At 43.5% G+C, this 24718-nt stretch overlaps 1 protein-coding gene across 7 annotated transcripts in view; it reads left to right on the forward strand.

Moving 5' to 3' along the window:
• The window catches only part of ERCC6L2 (ERCC excision repair 6 like 2), a 427384-nt gene that overhangs the window by 68166 nt on the left and 334500 nt on the right, over positions 1-24718 (forward strand). For all 7 annotated transcript variants that reach the window (XM_029617631.1, XM_029617627.1, XM_029617610.1 and 4 more), the window contains one exon: positions 9932-10093. In XM_029617631.1, coding sequence (XP_029473491.1) covers positions 9932-10093 — 162 coding nt within the window. The remainder of the gene's footprint in view (positions 1-9931; positions 10094-24718) is intronic.

The raw sequence follows: 24718 nt of genomic DNA on the forward strand, positions 1-24718 counted from the left end.
GGCTCCTTCCTTCTGTGTGAGGAAGTTGCGCAGATTTGGGCGGAAGCGCTCTCCCACTCGATGTACCTCAGGGCCACCTACTTGCCGGGAGTGAACAATGTCTTGGCAGACAAGCTGAGTCGTGTCTTCCAACCGCATGCGTGGTCTCTCAGCCCCACGGTAGTGGACTTCATCTTCCAACAATGGGGTTATCCCCAGACAGACCTCTTTGCGTCCCCTCAGACCCACAAAGTCGACAATTTCTGCTCCCTCATTCGGAGCGAGCACTCTCAGCCCAGAGATGCATTCTCCCTCTCATGGGCAACCGGTCTGCTCTCTGCATTCCCTCCACTTCCTCTTCTTTCGAAGACTCTCGTGAAGTTACGTCAGGACAAGGGAACCATGATCCTGATAGCACCTCACTGGCCACGCCAAGTGTGGTTTCCAATACTTCAGGATCTCTCCATCCACAGGCACATTCCCTTGGGAACGGACCCACAACTGATCACTCAAAACAACGGATGCCTACGCCATCCCAATCTTCAGGCCTTGTCTGTGACGGCATGGATGTTGAAAGGTTAATCCTTCAACCACTTAACCTTTCAGATTCGGTTTCTCATATCCTGATTGCTTCACGGAAGCCTTCCACAAGAAAATCTTATTCCTATAAATGGAAAAGGTACACATCATGGTGCACCTCGCAGTCCCTTGATCCCTTTTCCTGTCCAATCCCAAGATTTTTGGACTATCTCTGGCATTTGACAGAGTCAGGTTTAAAGACCTCTTCAATCAGAATGCATGTCAGTGCGGTAGCCGCCTTCCATAAAGGTGTCGGGGATGTTCCTATATGAGTACAACCCCTTGCAACACGCTTTTTAAAGGGCTTGCTCCATATCAAGCCACCTTTACGTCCTCTGGCCCCTTCTTGGGACCTTAATCTGGTTCTTGGTCGGCTCATGAAACCACCATTCGAGCCTCTTCACTCCTGTGACTTAAAATATCTCACATGGAAATTGATTTTCCTTTTAGCTATCACTTCAGCTCGCAGAGTTAGTGAGTTGCAGACCCTAGTTACCTATCCGCCTTACACTAAACTCCTGCAGGACCGGGCAGTACTTCGCACTCACCCTAAGTTTTTACCCAAGGTAGTTTCGGAGTTTCACATTAATCAATCCATCATACTATCTACCTTCTTTCCCAGGCCCCATTCCAATCCAGGGGAACAGGCTCTGCATACCCTTGACTGTAAACGGGCTCTAGCGTTCTACTTAGACCGTACAGTTGCCCACAGGAAGAGCACTCAGTTATTCGTCTCTTTCCATCCCAACAAATTAGGGCAACCTGTGGGTAAGCAGACTCTTTCCTCCTGGTTGGCGGACTGCATATCTTTTTGCTACCAGCAGCAGGCATTCCTTTTCAAGACCGCGTTAAAGCACACTCTGTGATGGCCATGGCGACTTCAGTAGCACACCTATGATCGGTGCCGCTTCCTGACATTTGCAGGGCTGCCACCTGGGGTTCTCTCTACACTTTCGCAGCCCACTATTGCTTGGACAAAGCCGGAAGACAAGAGTCCATCTTCGGCCAGTCTGTCCTGCGTAACTTATTTCAAATGTGACGTACCTACACCCTTTCGCCTGCCCGGTGGGGTTCAGAATGCCCTCTACAAAATTCTACCCCAGTTGTTGTGCCTGTTGCACGCCTTGGGGTACATTTGGTGCATGTTCGGACATCCTCAGCTCGGTACTCACCCATATGTGAGGACTACCATCCTGCTTGTCCTTTGAGAAAGCAAATGTTGCTTACCTGTAGCAGGTGTTCTCACAGGACAGCAGGATGTTAGTCCTCACGAAACCTGCCCGCCTCCCCGCGGTGTTGGGTTCGTAATGTTTTGTTATTTTATTTTTGGCACTGCCTGTAGCTTTCAAATAAGACTGAAGGGGGACCCCTGCTGGCTGCAGGGTTAGTGCCATGCTGGGCATGCCCAGTAGGGGCCAGTCAAAGTTCTGGAAACTTTGACAGAAGTTTTCCGTGATTGGGCTCCATCCTGATGATGTCACCCATATGTGAGGACTAACATCCTGCTGGCCTTTGAGAACACATGGCACTAACCCTGCAGCCAGCAGGGGTCCCCCTTCCGTAAGCAACTTTTGCTTTTTAAAGTTCTCCTTTAAGTGAATGCTGCACTGCAACCCTTAGCTTGAGACTCCCCATTGTGTAATGTCTAATTCAACCTGCTTATCAACAGAAAAAGCAAGTTTGCTTACTTTAAACAGGATGGTAAGCAAACTTGCTTTCTCTGTGCAGCCTTGTTAACAAGGATTTGTTTAGGCCTAATTTTATTTTTAACCATAACTTATATCTATAAATAATATGATAATTGAACATGTTGCAAAAGCAGGAAAATCGGTTGTTTATATTCTTTTTCTATTTTATCAAGTAGCATATGCTATTAATCATGATTTTCATTACTCATGCCTTTCATTCCAACAGGATGACAGTTTTACAGCCTCTGAAATAGACATACTATTTCAAAGTCTACAAAAATCCAGCCATTTTGTGAACACAAAGCACCAGTATACATTATCTTTGAAAATTGATTTATGTTGCTAAAAATAAGTGCATATGCTTAAACTGTGTTAGATGATAGCATAAGGTACACTACCACTGAAAAAAAGAAAAAAATCACCTTGAACAACAGTTTAAGCACTTCATATACTTACATAGAAACATAGAAATGACGGCAGAAAAAGACCAATTGGCCCAGCAAGCTCCCACACTTATTTTCTCATACTTATCTGTTTCATCAACCACCAAGTTCAGGGCCCTTGTTGGTAACTTTGATTCAAATTTCCTGCCCTGCCCTGTCATTGATGCAGAGAGTAATGTTGGAGTTGCATCAAAGGTGAGCAAAAGGCTTAATGGTTAAGGGTAGTAATCACCTCATCAAGTAACCCCAATGCTTATTTTCCCCGACTGCACAGATCAGTGCCTTGTTGGATGTAGTCTGAATGTAAATCCTGTTTTCCACATTTCCCCCTGCCGTTGAAGTAGAGAGCAATGCCGTATATGCATTCAAAGTGATGTATCAGGCTTAATTGGTTTAGGGTAGTAACTGCCGTAATAAGCAAGCTATGCCCATGCTTATTTGTTTACCCAGATTATGAAGTTCAGTCCTTGTTGGTAATTATCTGAATGCAAATCCTCTTTTCCACATTTCCACTTGCCGTTGAAGCAGAGAGCAATGTTGGAGTTGCATTAACCATGCGAAGGCTTATTGAGTAAGGGTAGGAAGGGTACTTGAATTGTATTTAGAAAATACTTTTATTAACAAGATGTCCAATCTCTAAATCTGCAAATAAACATTTTTATTCAAATTTTTTTTGAAAGGGGTTGTGGTTTCATATTTTGTACATTATAAATTGGCAGTCTAATATTCAATATTTTATAATCATTAACCTGCCAACCACCTTCCTATGTTTTAATAGAAAATCCTTCTTTAATCCAAAAATACCTTAATTTTGATTATTTATGACTTGTCATGAACGTCGGTATAAAAAAAAGAACAAATATATATTTTTTAAAAAGAACAAGAAAAAGAAATTTTAGTTTATTGTAATTTTATTTTAAATATTAGTTTTAAGGGCAGTTAGAGCTCTGTTAAATTTTATTGATTGTATTATTTAAAGGTATCTTAAAATGTATTTTAGAGTTGTTTTACTATGTATTATGTTTTTTATACTTTGGTTCTAATGTCTTATGATATAAACCGATATGGTGCTTTTACGAATATCGGTGTATAAAAGTGTATGTATAAATAAATAAATAAACAGCATAACTTGTTTGCTGCTATGCTGTATTCTTCCTGTTGTTGATTATTCCAATGTACCCGAGCTCTTATACCAATCTTAAATTAAGCATATTCCAAACATGATGATCTTTCATTTCCCCCTGAAGAAAGACGAAGTCTGAAACGTGGCATCGTTGGGAGAATGAAAAGATAAGTGTTTTGCAATGCAGGATTATAACATCTGGGACTATAATTTGGATTAAAGAAGGATTTTCTATTAAAACATAGGAAGGTGGTTGGCAGGCTAATGATTATAAAATACTCACCGCATACCGAACCCAACTAGTACATTACAAAAAACTTATCCACAATGAGAAGAAAGATTTCTATTTGAGCAAAATAAATAAATACCAACATAACCCAAGAATGCTATTCTCCACTGTACAAAACCTCATCAAATCACCAAACGAGCCAAGAATTCCAACAGATGCAAACAAAAGCAACAAATTTGCAGAATTCTTTAACGAGAAAATAAAAAAGCTATTAAATAATACCCCCAACACAAACACCCAAACCTCAAAAATGTCACAGAAACTGACAACAACCTGGCCTAACTTCAACCTCGCCTCCTTGCTGGAAATGCAAACAATCATCAAAAAAATGAATCCAGCAAACCATCCCATTGACAGCATCCCCATACCATCAATCAAATTGATCGAAACCTCAATAACCAAATGATAACAAATATAGTTAACCTATCCCTCACTGAAGGAAAATACCCAGAATCCCTAAAATCAGCAATTATTAAACCATTAATAAAAAAAGAACAACCTAGACCCGGAGAACCTGCAAAACTACAGTCCTATATCCAACCTACTGTTCATTGCAAAAATCATAGAAAAAATCATCCACTCCCAGCTCTCTGACTACCTTGAAATGAACAACATACTTCACCCCTCACAATTTGGCTTCAGGAAAAACTTAAGCACAGAAACACTACTCCTTTCACTAAATGACACCGTACTCAGAGGATTCGACAAGGGACAAAGCTATCAATTCTCCTGGATCTATCGGCCGCATTTGATACAGTTAACCATGCAGTCCTCCTCGACAGACTATCCAAAATAGGAGCCACAGGGAAAACCTTACAATGGTTTTCATCCTACCTATCACATAGAAATTTCCAAGTAATGTTCAACAACACCCTCTCGAATAAAGTAAACCTCAACACAGGAGTCCCCCAAGGATCTGCCCTGTCAGCAACACTCTTCAACATCTACCTCCTCCCAATTTGTCACACACTAGAATGCCTCGGTCTGACCCAATTCCTATACGCTGATGATATTCAAATACTTATCCCCATACAGAATACTTTAGAAGAAACTTAAAAAAAAATAGCCACATATCTTACAGAAATCAGACAGCTTTTAACCGACCTAATACTCATAATAAACTTAGACAAAACCGAAGTTATCATCCTAGACAGAAAAAACATCAACTCTCCCATGCAGCCACTCAAAATGGAAAACCCAAAAACAACAATCTCGCCTGTCATGCATGCCTGAAACCTAGGAATCACCATAGACAACGACCCATCATTCAAGATCCACATAACTAACAAAATCAAGGAAGGATACCACAAGCTACTTACACTCAGACGTCTTAAGCCTTTCCTTTCACAGGATGATTTCAGAACAGTCCTGCAACTACTCATTTTCGCCAACCTTGACTATTGCAATTCCTTGCTACTTGGCTTACCACTCGCAACCATCCGTCCACTCCAAATCCTACAGAACACAACCGCCAGAATACTAACAGGAACAAAAAACATGAGCATATCACTCCAACTCTCATATCACTACACTGGCTCCCAATAAAATACCGAATAGAATACAAAGTACTGACAATTCTGCACAAACTAGTCACAGGACAACAAACCAACTGGCTAAGCAAAACCATCAAACTCCATGCCCCAAAATGGGACTTACGCTCAATGAATAAAGGCCTCCTCAAAAACCCTCAGGCCAGAACCACACAACTAAACACAACCCGTGAGAGAGCTATATCCATCGGTAGCCCCACACTATGGAACGCACTCCCAATCGAAACAAGAACTCAACCCAACATAAAAATCTTCAAAAAAGAACTGAAAACCTGGCTTTTTACCAAAGCCTACTCAAACTCACACTGTCAACCGCACAGCCAGATACCTACGCAGCTTAACATAAAGAAACAACCTTCCATCTCATGAATAGCTAAATATCCACTACCATTCGGAGTGTTAAATGTATTTAGCTAACCTCGTTTATATCTAACCACATCATAATTGTATCTTGAACATGGAATGCCTGTATTCACGAACCTACTTGTATAACACCTCCCAGTTACATACCTACCCAATTACTTGATCCTTCCTGTTTTTTTCTTTGAGCATGTTGTATTAACTAACACACAACTCCCGAAATTGTCAACCGTTGTAATGATGTTTCTCTAACACATTTACCCATAACTGTAAACCGTTCTGATGGCGAAACTGAATGACTGTATACAAAACACAATAAATAAATAAAATAAATATTGAATATTGGCGGGCTGCCAATTTATAATGTACAAAATATGAAACCACAACCCCTTTCAAAATTTTTTTTTTATTTGCAGATTTAGGGATTGGAATTCTTGTTCATAAAAGTATTTTCTAAATACAATACAAGTACCCTTGCTATCCTTACTCAATAAGCCTTCGCACGGGTAGCCTAGGATCACCTTGTTAACGGAGGAGGGGAGCACATACAATTGAATGGTTTCTTGGTGGAGTATTCCCATGGTCATTTTAATGGGTTTGGTGATGAGAGAAATTTTATTCTCCAGTGGTTGTCCAGAATTGGAGGACACTGTAAGAGGAGTTTTCAGAGGTAGCGTGGGAATGTAATGTCAGTGAACTAGGTCATCTTCTATGAAGTTGCTGGCCGCACCAGAGTCCAAGAAAGCCTGGAGAAGAATAGTGCCCCCAAGGAAGGAAAATGTCACTGGAATCAGGATTTGTGGAGAGGGGATAGAATTACCCAGGGAGGCCTCTCCCACTAGTCCTAGACCCGGGAGTTTCCCGACTTATTCAGGCATTTATTGATGAAATGGCCTGTTCCAGCGCAGTAGAGTCTGAGATTGTTTAATCTTCAACTCTGTCGTTCTTTGGGCGAGATCCGACACTGGTCAATCTGCATCAGCTCCTCACTGTTGGGCTGAACCTCAGACGCTTTGGGAGCAATGAGTAGCCGCTGGAAGGCAGGTGCCAGCCGAATAGGTCACCTCAGAGCTGCCCGCTCACAGACCTCTCCTGGAAACGGAGGTCCAGCCGAACTGCCAGGCGTATCAGTTCCTCTAGAGCAGTGGTTCTCAACCCTGTCCTGGGGACTCCCCCAGCCAGTCGGGTTTTCAGGATATCCACAATGAATATGCATGAGAGAATTTGCATACACTGCCTCCATAACATGCAAATTTTCTCTCATGCATATTCATTGTGGATATCCTGAAAACCCGACTGGCTGGGGGGTCCCCAGGACAGGGTTGAGAACCACTGCTCTAGAGACTCTGGTGGTTCTCGGGTGGCCAACTCATCCTTGATGGCCTCTGATAGGCCCTGATGGAACATGGCCGTAAGGCTATCGTCACCCCAGCGAAGTTCGGCCGCAAGGGTGCGGAATTGAATAGCATACTCCCCCACAGATTGGGAGCCTTGCCAGATCTGAAGCTGCAGAAGTCGAACGCCCAAGCTCATCAAAGATCAGCTGAAAGTCTTTCAGGAATTGATCCAAATTGTTCAACAGAGGGTTGTCTCGTTCACAGAGGGGCGATGCCCATGCTAAGGCTGGTCCTTCCAGTAGGGATAAGATAAAAGTGACCTTGGTCTTATCCGTGGGGAACAATGAAGATTGGAGTGAGAAGTGCATGCGACATTGATTTATGATCCCCCGGCACTGCTGAGGATCTCCATTGAAGCGAGGAGGAGGTGGAAGTCATAGAACAGGGGGTGGTGGTGAAAACAAAGCCGGAGTTACTGGTGAAGCGACAGCCAAGGCATCCATACGAGTGGCAAATCTCTCCAAAACCCCTGTTACTTGATCCAGCACTCCTTGCTTTTGCTGGACGCGTGAAGCCAGTCCGGGAATGGCTTGTAAGGCTGTCAGATCTACGGGATCCATGGCCTCAGCTAACTGTAACGAAACTGATAGTGAATCCCTTGATAGAACAACAGTCTTACCTTAGGCCAGAGCGGGCGAGCTAAGACCAGTCCGGTTTCAGAGGCAGGTAGCAGACAAGAGAATCCAAAACATGGTCCAAGGTCAGGGCAGGCAGCAGGCAAGAGAAGATCCACATCCAGTCCAAGACAAGGGCAGGCAGCAAGAAGATAATATCCAAGTACAGTCCAGAGTCAGATACGCAAGTATCAAGAGTAATCCAACGAGAGCACCAGCACAAGCAATCCTGTAGCCGAGGCAGTGCTGTGCTGGAAACTGGGCTTTAAATATCAGAATTTCCCGCGTAAACGCGGGGACTTCCGGGAGGGGTGATGACATGCTGCAGTGGGAGAAGCCAGGATGCAACTCATGCCGGGCCATGTTAGAACTGGGAAACGCCGCTGAGCGGCGGCATCGCGGGGAGCTGTCAGCACCGAGTGGTAACATCCAATCGCTCAGCACCACTCCCGTTTCCAAGGATCTATTGAACAGGTCACATGGCGGACCCGCCAGCACATCTCTGAGCTCCCTCAGTATCCTGAGATGAACCTCATCAGGCCCTGTGGTTTTTTCAACTTTCCTAGCTCTTTCCATATATTCTCTTCTGTAAACGGAGTTTCATCTGTTCCACCCCCTTCCACAGTCTTGTTAACTAGCGACAGTCCTTCTCCAGGGTCGTCTTTAGTGAACACTGAACTGAAGTATTTGTTTAATATTTCTGCCATTTCATCATCTCTCACCACACATTGATCCTGGTCACTTTTCAATTTCACTATACCTCTTTGGATCTTTCTCCTTTCCCTGATGTATCTGAAGAATGTTTTGTCACCTTGCTTTACCTCTTTGACAGTTCTGTCTTCTGCCATACTTTTTGCTCTCTTGGTCACACACTTACACACACTTACACTTTATATATAATTTAATATTCAAGTGGACTAACATGGCAGCCAAACTGTTTTAGTGTTGAAGGTAGGGATAAGTATCTCCTTATGTATGTTTGGTAACAGGAAGGGACCAATTAACTGCATCCCAAATATGTTGATTTCAGTCCTACTTTTTCACTTTACTCCCATAGCCGTTTTATCATTTATTCTCATTGATATGTTTAATTTTAATAGACAAGAGAATCAAAAATATAAAGCTACATTTAATTTTGGAAGAAAGCCAAAACCTAGAAGAATGACTTTATCTTTATTATTAAAAGAGTGAAGACAACTAAATAAGGTGATGGAGGCTTTATTTGATCTTCAAAAGGGATGTACAAATGGATCTGTACCATAAAGGGTATTTCTTATTTCTGTTGAAGCAAAGCAGAATGGTTAGGTTATATTTGAGCCCACACAAAAAAGAGTAAAGTAATTTCCAATGCTGTGCTGACCACAACTAATTCAAAAAATTACTTAGTTTTGAATGGAACCGCATCAGCAAGCCAGATGGCGGCAGTGACAATACACTTGCCGCCCGGACTACTCGTCACTTGCGGTGTAGATGTTACAACTAGTGCGTTTGAGAAGATATTCAAACGCACTAGTTGTAACATCTACACCGCAAGTGACGAGTAGTCCGGGCGGCAAGTGTATTGTCACTGCCGCCGTCTGGCTTGCTGATGCGGTTCCATTCAAAACTAAGTAATTTTTTGAATTAGTTGTGGTCAGCACAGCATTGGAAATTACTTTACTCTGTCTTTTTTGTGTGGGCTTTTGATATATAAGACAAGTGCCGAAGTTCTTTGTTGCATTGTTAGGTTATATTTGAAACAGGATTGCATTTATGTACAATAACCTCAACAAAATATGTTTACTATATTTCATAAACAATAAAACCACTAATGTATGTGGAAAATGTAGATGGACTTCATTCTACCTGTTGTATATTTTTGGGGGAAGTGCACATTTTTTATAAAGCAATATTTCCTTTTGCTCCGCAGCATAGAATGGTCAGCGGTCATTGTAGATGAAGCTCATAGGATCAAAAATCCAAAGGCTCAGGTGACACAGATTATGAAGTCTTTGAAATGCAAAGTTCGTATTGGTCTAACCGGAACCATTCTACAGAACAATATGGAAGAACTTTGGTGTGTGATGGACTGGTAAGCAAAACAGAAAGTAATTATTTATTTTAGAGTATCAATTTAAATGAAATATAATGTGGTCAAATGCAAGGTGATGCATCTAGGAAAAAATAACCCATGCTGTAGCTACATGATGTTAGGTTCCATTTTAAGAATTGCCACCTAGGAAAAGCATCTGGGCGTCATAAGTGATAATTTATTTATTTATTTATTTATTTATTTGTGCACTTTTATATACCGAAGTTTGATACAAGCCTTCACTCCAGTTTACAGGTATAACAACAGTTTACAGTAATAACCATAACAGATAATGTTTGTACATTGATAACAGCAATATAACGTTTAACAGTGATAACATTTTTTAGTCAACATTTTCCAGTGCTAATAGTATCTTAAAGTGATCGTGTCATTAGGGGGTGTAACTGTAATATTACATTGAAATTGTCGGCTCAGTGTGCTGTAGCAGTCAAGAAAGCAAACTATGTTAGGAATTACTCGGAAGAGAATGGTAAATGAAATGGAAGATGTCATAATGCCTCTGTATCACTCAATGGTTAGACCGCACCTTGAATACTGTGTGCAATTCTGGTCACCGCATCTCAAAAAAGATATAGTAGCACTGGAAAAAGGTATAGAAAAGAGCGACCAAATGATAAAGGTGATTGAATGACTCCCCTATAAGGAAAGACTAAAGAGGTTAGGGCTGTTCAGCTTGGAGAAGAGACATTCGGGGGGGGGGGAGGAGAGAGATATGATAAAAATCTACAAAATAATGAAAGGACTTGAATGGATAAATGTGAAACAATGTTTTTTCTCTTTCGGATAATATAAGGACTGGGGGCACTCCATGAAGCTTCACTCAACACACAATTAAACTCTGGAATTCGTTGCCAGAGGATGTGGTTAAGACAGCTAGTGAAGCCGGGTTTAAAAAAGAAGTACATAAACTACTGTTAATCAATAGGGACTGCTTGTTGCTGGCATTAGTAGCATGGGATCTATTTAATGTTTGGGTACTTGCCAAGTACTTGTGACTTGGATTGGCCTCTGTTGGAGACAGGATACCGGGCTTGACTCAGTATGGCATGTCTTATGATCTTATGTTTTTATGATAGTTGGGCTATATCTAGATTAACCTGAAGATGTTGTATGACTCACAGAATTGAAAACAGTTGTAGACATGGAAGAAGTCACTTTAATTGCTGCTTTTTTTTAAACTGTATAACATCTGTCTTGAGACCTTTTTTCTGTTCCTTTACCTTTGTATTGTGTGTAAGCTCTAGTATTTTCCCATATTTTGCTTATCACCTTTTGTATGGCATACCATATAAGTACTATAGGGAGGAATAGCCTAGTGGTTAGAGCAGTGGACTATGAACCAGGAGACCAAGGTTCAAGTCCCGCTGTCACTCCTTGTGACCTTGGGCAAGTCACTTTACCCTCCATTGTCTCAGGTACAAACTTAGATTGTAAGCCCTCTGGGGATAGAGAAATACCTACAGTACCTGAATGTAAACCGGTGTGATACCTCAATTGAGATGAATGTCGGTATATAAAAATAAATAAATAAATAAATACTATAAACAATGACATGATATGACTGCGAACATGCTGTGCACTTGTTCAGAAGAAACCTCCAGAATCACTGTGTGCTTCCCCAGAAGGTGCCACTGTGAGAGCAACACTTGAGACTGGCAGGAATCTGAGTTGAGAATCAAACCTGAGTCTCCCTGTTGCACCCTAATATTTAAGCCTTAGTCAACCCTATGTTTTGTAACACTGCATTTTTCCATACCTCTTCTTGTAATACTTGTATTATCATCTATTCTAAATGCCTCAGGCTTCATGGGTTTGTCTGTCTGTGTTTTCAATGGTAATGCTTGCTATTCCTAAATTGGTACTGTTATCTAATGATGCTGCATAACAGTTTTAATGGCAGCAAGATTATTCCAGAAAATATATTGATAGCTTGAATATAATGCTCATGATTTTTACTGTATAGTCATTCTCCCAGGACAAGCAGGATGGTAGTCCTCACATGTGGGTGACGTCATCAGACAGAGCCCTGTCATGGAATACTTTTGTCAAAGTTTCTAGAACTTTGACTGGCACACTGAGCATGCCCAGCATGCCATAATCACTGTAACCACAGGGGTCTCCCTTCAGTTTCTTTTTGTTCTGCACTGCACTTTGCCTCGCGGTTAGGAGCTCTGTGAGAATTTTCTCACCACTTTTCCTCACGGAAAACTTGAAGTTATCTTCTTAAAAAAAGTTCCCATTTCGACATCATTTCCTGATGCTCGGTGAGTAATTTTCCACTGTCTCTGGTTGGTTCCTGCAGGCCACCGACCGTTTCGCGGCCCTTTTTTAGCCATGGCGACGGGCTTTAGAAAGTGCCCAGAGTGTCCGTGTACGATGTCTATCACGGACCCGCACGATATCTGTGTGCTATGCCTCTGCCCATCACATGATGTACGTCTGTGTCCTAGCTGCGCTCAAATGACCCCGAAGAGCAGGCATGCTCGTTTGGACAAAATGGAGTCTCTTTTCAAAATAAAACTAACTCCATCGACTTCCGCCCATCCATCGAGAAACCTCGCCGGGAGCAGCAAGGGGACGGTGACCGTCCGTCACCGACGCCATCCAGGGCACCAGTAGCGTCTTCCTCTGTGCTGGAGAAGGACTGGACCGAACACTTGAGGGAAACATTGTCACCGGCACAGACGCGATTCCACACCTGGTGCGAGCACCGACACAGCATCGGCTTCAATGGCCATCGAGCCAGTTGCGAAGAGGGCCCGGGGAGAGGAGCCTCCATCCTCCTCTGCACCAGAGACCCCAAGGCATTCCCTACTGGTGCCGGGTACTGAGCCCCCACAGATTCCTGTGGAGGTGCCAGTAGCGCCTAGCCTGCTTCCTCCTGTAGCTGCGCTACCTATGCCAGCTTCTAGGGAGGAGCTGGACATCCTTGTCCGCCAGGCAGTCCTCGATGCCTTCCAGAGCCTGCATCCGCCATCCATGCCGGTCCCCATACAGACACAGACACCGGAGCCATCAATGTTTACACCGTAGCTGGACCGCCTCGATACCCTCATTGGTGCCCTTCCAACTCAGCCTGTGCCATCGGTACTGAGTCGACCTTCCGTACCTCTGAAGCCCCCGATACCCATTCCGGGGTCCTCTGAGGACGAGGACATGGACTCTAGTCCCACTAGAGCTCTGCTTCCATCTATGCCAGAACCGGTTCCAGGTCCATCGGGCTCTCTGGATTGAAACTCCCACGGTTCTCTTCTATGCCATCGATGCCATCCCATCCTCCATTGGGGCCATCGAGGCCTCCATCGATGCCTGCTAGTCCTGGAGTAACAAACATTCTCCCACCCTTGGGATCTCAACCAGAGACCCCCTTATGATCCTTGGGAGGATGTTGACATGGACACTTCCACAGAGGATCTACTCTCGGATCCTCCTCCTCCAGAAGAAATGAGAAGGTCCCCTCCAGAAGACCTCTCCTTTGCTAACTTCATAAAAGAAATGTCGAAAACCATCCCTTTTGACCTGGTCACCGAAGAGGACACCCGTCACAAGACGTTAGAGGTCCTTTAATTTGTGGATGCCCCCAAGGAAATTATGGCCATTCTAGTCCCTGACGTGCTCTTGGATCTGCAACATCGCCTATGGGAGCACCCTTGCATTGTCCCACCAGTCAATAGGAAGACAGATGCAACATATCTGGTCCAGCACGCTCCAGGTTTTCAGAAGCCACAGCTACCTCATCAATCAGTGGTAGTGGAATCTGCACAGAAGAGGGCCAAGAGATTGCACTCTCATTCTTCAGCTCCCCCTGGAAAGGACCAAAGGTTTTTGGATGGGTCTATGTCGTAAAATCTTCCAAGGCTCTATGTTAGTGTCACGCATAGCTGCCTATCAGTTATATATAATCACCAAAACATCACCAACAAATTGGAAACTTATTTTCTTAAATTGTGAAACCAGACCTCATATATTATATAGGAGAGCTTTCAAGTTGTGTGCAATTACTCTCACTAGTATTAAAATACCAGTTTACTACATGAATATTTTCATATGTAGCTGTTCAACTTTTATAATCATTGGTCTTGTTTACACATTTTTTAAAATTATATAGTGGTTAACACTTAACCTTTTAAGATGAGCGATCAAAAAAACCAAATGTTTAAATGTGCTGATTTGATAAATTAAACTTTTACCCATTATTAAATATACATACGCTCCAAACTTTTATGCTGTCACTCATTACATGCTTTCAGCGTTTCCCAAAATGATCCTCCATGTTGTTTCTCCAAGGCAGTATTTAAACCAGCCTTTGGATGCAATGGCAGCCAGTGATTACTTTCCCATCCCTGAATAGCCAATAATATAACATTCTATGTTTCTAATGTCATATCAACGTTGTCCAATCCACTGCATCATTCATACCAAAAGGACTTTGAGCGGATAATTTAAAAATCCATTTTTGCTTGAAAAAATTCAACTTTGTTTGAATATCTCTTTCACGACTTGAACATCCCACTTGACCTAATACCGACCATTTCAAATGCTGGAACTGGTGAGCATTTTGAACACAGATGACCTTTTATTTTTTTGGTCGGATGAACAATCTTTAAAACAATTTTTACAGTGGGTCAAAACAATAGATTCACATTTGAAATTTACATTTGAGTATGGTAGTCGACATATTAATTTCCTGGACATTTCGATTAGTATAAAGGATAGTCAACTCCATACAACAATATATCGCAAACCGATCGAGCACAATAATTTGTTGAGATTTCACAGTTATTTACTTATCAAAAAAACAAGAGAACATAAGTGTTCTGCTCACCTATTTTATCTATCCATCCTTGTAACTGTATCATGAATGAATCTTTTATTTCAAAATATATGTATAAAATTTCAGCTATATCAAAAAAGTTAGGGGTATTTGATAAGTCTTTGATAAGTCTTTAAAGTGGGTTTTCAATAGATGAGTACATTTTTACTGGGGCGGGATTGTATGAATAAGGGGTGTAGTTTGATTTTGAATAAATCAATATATTCAGTGGGGTGGGATAGTGTAAGCAAGGGATATTTAATAGTACGAGTGAGGTACAGGTATGTCAATCTAAACAGAAGAAAAGTTTAATATAGCTGAAATTTTATACATACATTTTGAAATAAAGATTCATTCATGATACAGTGTACAAAGATAGATAGATAAATAGGTGAGCAGAACACTTATGTTCTCTTGTTTTTTGATAAGCCTTGGGGGGGTCAGGAGACCCCCCCAAGGCTTGCCAATAATCCCTTGGGGCTGCAGCAGGGGTCCGGGAGCGATTTCGTTGTCGGCTGCCAGTAACCAAAATGGCGCCGATAGCCTTTGCCCATACTATGTCACAGAGGCTTTCGGCGCCATTGGTCAGCTCCTGTCACATGATAGGAGCACAAGATGGCGCCGATGGCCATGTGACAGGGGCTGACCAATGGCGCCGAAAGCCCCTGTGACATGGTAGTTCAGGCTATTCGGCACCATTTTGAGGTGCACGGCTTGCAGTAGCACACCGGGCACGGAGGGCAAATTGGACCCGGGACCCCGCTGGACCACCAGGGATGTTGGTAAGTCTTGGGGAGGGATCGGGATCCGGGGGGGGTGGTGTATCAAACCCGAAAAACGAAATTTCCCTGAAATTCGGGGAAATTTCATTTCGGGTTTCGGGGCTTCCGAAACCGCAACGAATTAGGAAATTTCGTGCAATTTCCTAATTCGGGCGAAGAACGAAGCACATCTCTAGAAACAACATGGAGGATCGTTTTGGGAAACGCTGAAAGCATGGAATGAGTGACAGCATAGAAGTTTGGAGCATATGTATATTTAATAATGGGTAAAAGTTTGATTTATCAAATCAGCACATTTAAACATTTGGTTTTTTTGATCGCTCATCTTAAAAGGATAAGTGTTAACCACTATATAATTTAAAAAAATGTGTAACCAAGACCAATGATTATAAAAGTTGAACAGCTATATATGAAAATATTCATGTAGTAAACTGGTATTTTAATACTAGTGAGAGTAATTGCACACAATTTGAAAGCTCTCCTAGATAATATATGAGGTCTGGTTTCACAATTTAAGAAAATGTTTCCAATTTGTTGATGATGTTTTGGTGATTATATGTTACGAGTTATATCGTCTGGGCAGTTCTGAGGTATAAGTATCAGTTATATATGACACAATACCAGAGGAATCTATGGAAGCAAGTCCAAGAGATAGCAGACTCCCTCCCCCAGCAACAACTGGATAACCTCATGGCCATTCTCCAAAAAGGCCTTTAGGCTGGGAAACATGAGGGCAGAGCTGCTTATGATTCCTTTGAGACGGCTTCTCGTTTATCAGCAACAGGAATCAGTGCCAGAAGATGGGCCTAGCTTAAGGCTTCTGATTTTAGACCGGAAGTCCAGGATAAGCTCGCTGATCTCCTGTGTACTGGAGATAATCTCTTTGGCGACAAGATACAGAATGCAGTGGCTCAATTGTAGGATCATCATGAGACCCCGAGCAAACGGGCCCTCTGGATTTTGAAACCTTTCCAGAGAACAACAGCCACTCTATGAATCCAAGAACAGACTTACCTGTAGGAGGTAGGCTGCACCACTTCATAGACAACTGGCATCTCATTACAACAGACCAATGGGTAATATCCATCATATCCCAGGAATACCATCTAAATTTCCTCATGGTACCCCCGGATTCACCACCCAATCCACTGTGGATCTGAAGAGAATCACACAAGCCTTCTAGAGTCAGAACTGTCCACCCTACTGAGCGCCAAGGCTGTGGAAGCTGTTCTCCTGTCACAGCAGGGCAGAGGGTTCTACTCCCGCTATTTTCTCATTCCAAAGAAATCAGGTGGCCTCCGCCCCATCCTAGACCTCTGCAATCTCAACAAATTTCTACAAAAAGAAAAATTCAGGATGGTGTCTCTAGGCACCTTGCTTCCACTCCTACAACAAAGAGACTGGCTCTGTTCTCTGGATATTCAAGACGCCTATGCACACATTGCCATATCCCCACGTCACTGCAAATACCTGCATTTTATAGTGGGTCTTCAACATTTTCAGTACCGGGTTCTGCCTTTCGGACTTGCCTCAGCACCCCGTGTATTTACCAAATGCCTAGCAGTGGCTGCTGCCCATCTATGCAAAAACAGCATACACGTGTTTTCTTACCTGGATGACTGGCTAATCAAGAGCCAGTCCAAGCAAGGAGCGCTCAATGCTCTAAAACTCACTGTCAATCTGCTACACTCAGGGGTTTCTCATCATTTACCAGAAATCCCACCTAAATCCATCTCACCTCCTTACCTTCATTGGAGCAGATTTGGACACCACAGTCGCAAAGGCTTTCCTGCCTCCGACCACGCAGACATACTCTCAAAATTAGCTACATCTCTGCACACATACAAAACAGCCTCATCCCATCAATTCCTCACGTTGCTGGGCCACATAGCTTCCACAGTCCACGTCACTCCTATGGCCAGGCTAGCCATGAGAATAATTCAATGGACTTTGAAATCTCAGTGGCTCCAAGCCACTCAACCTCTTTCATCCCAGATCCATGTAACCGACCAGCTGTGTCTCTCACTTCGCTGGTGGACAAACAAAGCCAACTTGCTGACAGGTCTACGTTTCCAGCAACCAGTTCAAGTGACCTTAACCATGGACGCATCCAACTTGGGTTGGGGAGCTCATGTGAGCAACCTTCAAACTCAAGGGACTTGGACACAACTCAAAGCAAAGTTTCAAATCAACTTCCTAGAGCTTCGAGCCATACGTTATGCTCTATATGCATTCCAGGACTGCCTTTCACACAAGACTGTTCTCATACAGACAACACAATTGCAATGTGGTACTTGAACAAACGAGGAGGAACAGGTTCTTATCTCCTCTGCCAAGAAGCTGCGCAGATCTGGGCCTGGGCCCTTGCACACTCCATGCAGATCTGGGCCACTTATCTGGCAGGCCTACAGAACGTAGTAGCAGATCACCTCAGTTACAGTTCATCCCCACGAGTGGTCTCTGGATCCTGTGGTAACGAGCAAAATCTTCCAACGCTGGGGTCAACCAACAATCAACCTCTTTGCATCCGAACTGAATCACAAAGTGGGCAGATTCTGTTCCCTGCACAGGCAACAAAACGTGTTTGCCATGGATGCCTTTGCTCGCCCCTGGAACACAGGCCTCCTATACGCGTATCCTCCGATACCACTGATAGCCAAAACTCTCGTGAAACTACAACAGGACAAAGGGTCAATGATACTCAAAGCCCCCTACTGGCCTTGACAAGTATGGTTTCCCATGCTTCTCGACCTCTCCATCCGAGAACCAATTCGCCTGGGCATAGCACCCAATCTCATATCTCAGAACCAAGGCGGGTTACGCCATCCGAACCTTCAGACCCTATCCCTCACAGCCTGGATGTTGAAAGCCTGATCCTACAACTGCTCAACCTTTCAACTAATGTCTCTTAAGTGCTTGTAGCGTCACGAAAGCCTTCCACACGAAAATCCTATCTTTCAAAGTGGAATAGATTCATCACGTGGTGCACGCAAAAAGGCATCGACCTCTTTTCCTGCCCCACTCCGACCCTATTAGATTATCTCTGGCACCTTTCAGACTCTGGTCTCCAGACTTCCTCGGTGAGGATACACCTCAGTGCCATCTCAGTATACCACAAGGGAGTAGGGGATGCCTCAATACCGGCACAACCTCTTGTGAGTCGGTTTATGAAGGGCCTACTGCAACTTAAGCCCCCTCTACGGCCACCAGTTACCGAATGGGACTAAACGTAGTACTTACAAGGCACATGTGCTCCCTGTTTGAGCTTTTGCACTCCTGTGATAAATTTCTTACATGGAAAGTTATTTTCCTAGTAGCTATTACATCTGCTCTAAAGACTAGTGAGTTACAAGCACTTGTCACATACTCACCCTATACAAGGTTCCTCCATGACCGAGTGATACTCCGCACTCACCCTAAATTCCTTCCAAAGGTGGTAACCGACTTTCACCTGAATCAATCTATAGTCTTGCCCACCTTTTTCCCAAGGTCTCACTCTCACCAGGGCGAGAGAGTTTTACACACCTTGGACTGTAAACGTGCACTTGCATTTTACCTAGGCTGCACTGCAGTCTGTTTCTTTCCATAAAAATAAACCGGGAGTTGCAGTGGGCAAACAAATTCTCTCCAACTGGCTAGCAGACTATCGAATTCTGCTATGAGAAAGCAGGCCTTCCTCTTCAGGGACGAGTGAAGGCGCACTCAGTAAGAGCAATGGCAACGTCAGTAGCACACTATTGTTCAGTACCGATTGCTGAGATCTGTAAAGCTGCAACATGGAGCTCTCTCCACACATTTGCAGCACATTACTGCTTAGACAAGGAAGGACATCCATCTGCCGTGATTTTCAGGCTGCCTCATTTTTCCCAGCAGTACACCAGTTGTTGTGCCTGTTGCACACGTTGTACGCTGTTGGTCCAATTTAAATATGAGTCAGCCTGTAGCTTGCTAATCACCCACATGTGAAGACTACCATCCTGCTTGTCCTGGGAGAAAGCAGAGTTGCTTACCTGTAACAGGTGTTCTCCCAGGACAGCAGGATGTAGTCCTAATGAAACCCACCCGCCACCCCACGGAGTTGGGTCCGAAACTGAAAGGAGCAGCTACAAAAGTAAAAAATGTCCAAGAGGCGTGGTCATTGTTAAAAAATACCATTCTAGAAGCACAGTCCAGATGTATTCCACACATTAAGAAAGGTGGAAAGAAGGCAAAACGATTACCGGCATGGTTAAAAGGGGAGGTGAAAGAAGCTATTTTAGCCAAAAGATCTTCATTCAAAAATTGGAAGAAGGATCCAACAGAAGAAAATAGGATAAAGCATAAACATTGGCAAGTTAAATGTAAGACATTGATAAGACAGGCTAAGAGAGAATTTGAAAAGAAGTTGGCTGTAGAGGCAAAAACTCACAGTAAAAACTTTTTTAAATATATCCGAAGCAGAAAGCCTGTGAGGGAGTCAGTTGGACCGTTAGATGATCGAGGGGTTAAAGGGGCACTTAGAGAAGATAAGGCCATCGCGGAAAGATTAAATGATTTCTTTGCTTCGGTGTTTACTGAAGAGGATGTTGGGGAGGTACCCGTAATGGAGAAGGTTTTCATGGGTAATGATTCAGATGGACTGAATCAAATCACGGTGAACCTAGAAGATGTGGTAGGCCTGATTGACAAACTGAAGAGTAGTAAATCACCTGGACCGGATGGTATACACCCCAGAGTTCTGAAGGAACTAAAAAATGAAATTTCAGACCTATTAGTAAAAATTTGTAACTTATCATTAAAATCATCCATTGTACCTGAAGACTGGAGGATAGCAAATGTAACCCCAATATTTAAAAAGGGCTCCAGGGGCGATCCGGGAAACTACAGACCGGTTAGCCTGACTTCAGTGCCAGGAAAAATAGTGGAAAGTGTTCTAAACATCAAAATCACAGAACATATAGAAAGACATGGTTTAATGGAACAAAGTCAGCATGGCTTTACCCAGGGCAAGTCTTGCCTCACAAATCTGCTTCACTTTTTTGAAGGAGTTAATAAACATGTGGATAAAGGTGAACCGGTAGATATAGTATACTTGGATTTTAAGAAGGCGTTTGACAAAGTTCCTCATGAGAGGCTTCTAGGAAAAGTAAAAAGTCATGGGATAGGTGGCGATGTCCTTTCGTGGATTGCAAACTGGCTAAAAGACAGGAAACAGAGAGTAGGATTAAATGGGCAATTTTCTCAGTGGAAGGGAGTGGACAGTGGAGTACCTCAGGGTTCTGTGTTGGGACCCTTACTGTTCAATATATTTATAAATGATCTGGAAAGAAATACGACGAGTGAGATAATCAAATTTGCAGATGACACAAAATTGTGCAGAGTAGTTAAATCACAAGCAGATTGTGATAAATTGCAGGAAGACCTTGTGAGACTGGAAAATTGGGCATCCAAATGGCAGATGAAATTTAATGTGGATAAGTGCAAGGTGATGCATATAGGGAAAAATAACCCATGCTATAATTACACGATGTTGGGTTCCATATTAGGTGCTACAACCCAAGAAAGAGATCTAGGTGTCATAGTGGATAACACATTGAAATCGTCGGTTCAGTGTGCTGCGGCAGTCAAAAAAAGCAAACAGAATGTTGAGAATTATTAGAAAAGGAATGATGAATAAAACGGAAAATGTCATAATGCCTCTGTATCACTCCATGGTGAGACCGCACCTTGAATACTGTGTACAATTCTGGTCGCCGCATCTCAAAAAAAATATAATTGCGATGGAGAAGGTACAGAGAAGGGCTACCAAAATGATAAGGGGAATGGAACAACTTCCCTATGAGGAAAGACTAAAGAGGTTAGGACTTTTCAGCTTGGAGAAGAGACGACTGAGGGGGGATATGATAGAGGTGTTTAAAATCATGAGAGGTCTAGAACGGGTAGATGTGAATCGGTTATTTACTCTTTCGGATAGTAGAAGGACTAGGGGACACTCCATGAAGTTAGCATGGGGCACATTTAAAACTAATCGGAGAAAGTTCTTTTTTACTCAACGCACAATTAAACTCTGGAATTTGTTGCCAGAGAATGTGGTTCGTGCAGTTAGTATAGCTGTGTTTAAAAAAGGATTGGATAAGTTCTTGGAGGAGAAGTCCATTACCTGCTATTAAGTTCACTTAGAGAATAGCCACTGCCATTAGCAATGGTTACATGGAATAGACTTAGTTTTTGGGTACTTGCCAGGTTCTTATGGCCTGGATTGGCCACTGTTGGAAACAGGATGCTGGCCTTGATGGACCCTTGGTCTGACCCAGTATGGCATTTTCTTATGTTCTTATTATTTTATTTTTTCACTTGCACCTTTTGCTACAAACGAGACTGAAAGAAGACCCCTGTGGCTACAGGGATTATGGCATGCTGGGCATGCTCAGTGTGCCAGTCAGAGTTCTAGACACTTTGACAAAATATTCCGTGACAGGGCTTCGTCTGATGACGTCACCCACGTAAGGACTACATCCTGCTGACTTGGGAGAACACCTGTTACTGGTAAGCAACTCTGCTTTTTGAATAAGCATCTTACAATTGATTTCTTTCATAAATATGAATTAACAGATACTGTATTAATGTTTTAGTATATAGGGACCAAAATATAATGCATACATTTAGGTGCCAGAGAAAGGGACATTGGGCCTCAATTACTAAGCATTTTTCCTATAGACAAAGAATGGGAGAAAATGGGATCAAAACAGGAAAATTCCATGTACAAAGATACTGTCAGATGTGAATAGAGCAAGAGATGCTAAATAAAAAAAAAAAGGGAATTGTGGGGTTTTTTTTGTTTTTTTTTTTTTATCACCCTTTACTTATTCTCATGGTGTGAGAGATCCTTTAAAATGAAGATGCTGTTATTCTCACAGGACAAGCAGGATGTTAGTCCTCACATATGGGTGACATCACAGAATGGAGCCCAATCACAGAACACTTTTGTCAAAGTTTCTAGAACTTTTACTGGCCCCCACTGGGCATGCCCAGCATGGCACCAACCCCTTCAGTCTTCTTTTTTCCGCGTAGCAGTAGCCACGCGGTTAAGGAGCTCCACAAAGATTCCTGACAGGAATTTTTCTCACGGAATTACTACAACTTTTCTTACCCCACAGGGGTCCCTCCTTCAATTTTTTCAAGCCGCGGTACTCCGGTAAGTTTTCTACCTATTTTCGGTTGATTCCCGTCGAGTTTGGCTCTCGCAGCCTACTGGCCGTCGACCGTACCGCGGCTCAAATTGTTCATGACCATGGCTTCGGGGTTCCATCTGTGCCCGGACTGCAGTCGCACCATGTCCATAACAGACCCTCATAAGGTCTGTGTAATGCGTCTCGGAGGTGAGCACGATGTCCTGACCTACACCAAATGTGCCCTAATTACACCAAAAGGTCGCAAGGCCAGAATGGAGTAGATGGAACTTCGCTTGCATGCTCAAACCCCGATGCCATCTATTGCATCGACGTAGTCAGAACCGGCACCGTCAACTTCGTGCCAGTATTGACCACCGACCAATGACCGACCGGCATCAACGACTTCTCGGTCTTCAACCACCTCTATTCCCCCTCAGGACCGAGGGGATCGCAGAGAGAAACATTGCCACCGACATCGGAAGTCTCGGACCATCGAAGGAGTGAAATCATCGACCTCACCATTGTCCGAGCTGCTGTCGAAGAAACCCTGTCCAGAAAAGGCACCGACCTTTTCGGCGACTGGGTCACCGAGGCAACCCTCACCTGAAAGGGGATCGGAAGCCGCGACTCTGCCTTTAACGGTGGTCCCTCCGGCTATGCCTCTACCTCCTTCTTCTGTACCGGAGCCGGGGCTGCTTGCTCCAGGTCTCTGAGAAGAACTGGACCGGCTGGTTCAGGAGGCCATCGACAAGGAGATGCATCTACTCCAAGTTCCTCCGACATAGGTACCGATCGTGGAACCGACCACTGACCCGATTCCGGCAGCGTTGGCACCGCTGTTCGAGGATGGTAGTGCTCATTGCCGCTTTTCCACCGATGGATCCTGGGTCACCGATGGCTTTGGTTCCCTCTCCGCTTACCTTGTCATCGGGAGGAGAAACACCGTTCCGCATCCCTTCATCGGGAGTCCTATTGATGCCTCAGCCATCGATGCCGATACGTCCATCGGTGCCACCAATCCATTCATTGGTGCCTTCGATGCCTTCATCGGTGCCTCCAATTATTCCTTTGATGCCTTCGGAGCCTAGACCAGACCTTCATGGATTCCACCGTCCCGTCCCCCTCTGGCTCCTAGAGGGGCAGGTGCTGATTCCTACGATACCTGGACTGATGATTCTTCACAAGACCGATGACCTGCCTTCACCACCTTCTCCTACTGAAAGCAGAAAGCGTTCTCTAGAGGAACTTTCCTTCACAAAATTTATGAAGGAGATGTCTGAATTGGTTCCCTTCCAATTACAGACCGAAGAAGATGACAGGCATCAAATGATGGAACTGTTGCAATTCCTGGATGCTCCCAAGGAAATAACCTCCATCCCTATTCATCAAGTTCTTCTGGATCTCCTCAAAAAGAACTGGGAACACCCTGGCTCTGTTGTTCCAGTCAACAGGAAGGCTGACACAACTTATTTGGTACAGTCAACCCCAGGTTTTCAAAACCCTCAATTGGATCACCAATCTGTGGTTGTAGAATCTGCCCAAAAGAGGGCAAAGAGATCAAAACCCCACACTTCCTTTCCCCCAGGCAAGGAGCAAACATTTCTAGATGCCATAGGTCGCCAGGTCTTCCAGGGCTCAATGCTCATCTCCCGAATCGCCTCTTATCAGCTCTATATGACCCAATACAACAGGGTCTTATTTAAGCAGATACAAGACTTGACAGACTCTCCCTGCCTCAGCAATTTCAAGATCAGCTCCAAACCCTAGTAAACAAGGGTTTTGAGATGGGCAAGCATGAGATAAGATCATCTTACGATATCTTTGACACTGCTACCAGGGTATCTGCAGCTGCTATCTC

This window comes from Rhinatrema bivittatum, chromosome 1 (assembly GCF_901001135.1).
Source record: "Rhinatrema bivittatum chromosome 1, aRhiBiv1.1, whole genome shotgun sequence".
In the NCBI taxonomy this organism is placed as follows: Eukaryota; Metazoa; Chordata; class Amphibia; order Gymnophiona; family Rhinatrematidae; genus Rhinatrema; species Rhinatrema bivittatum.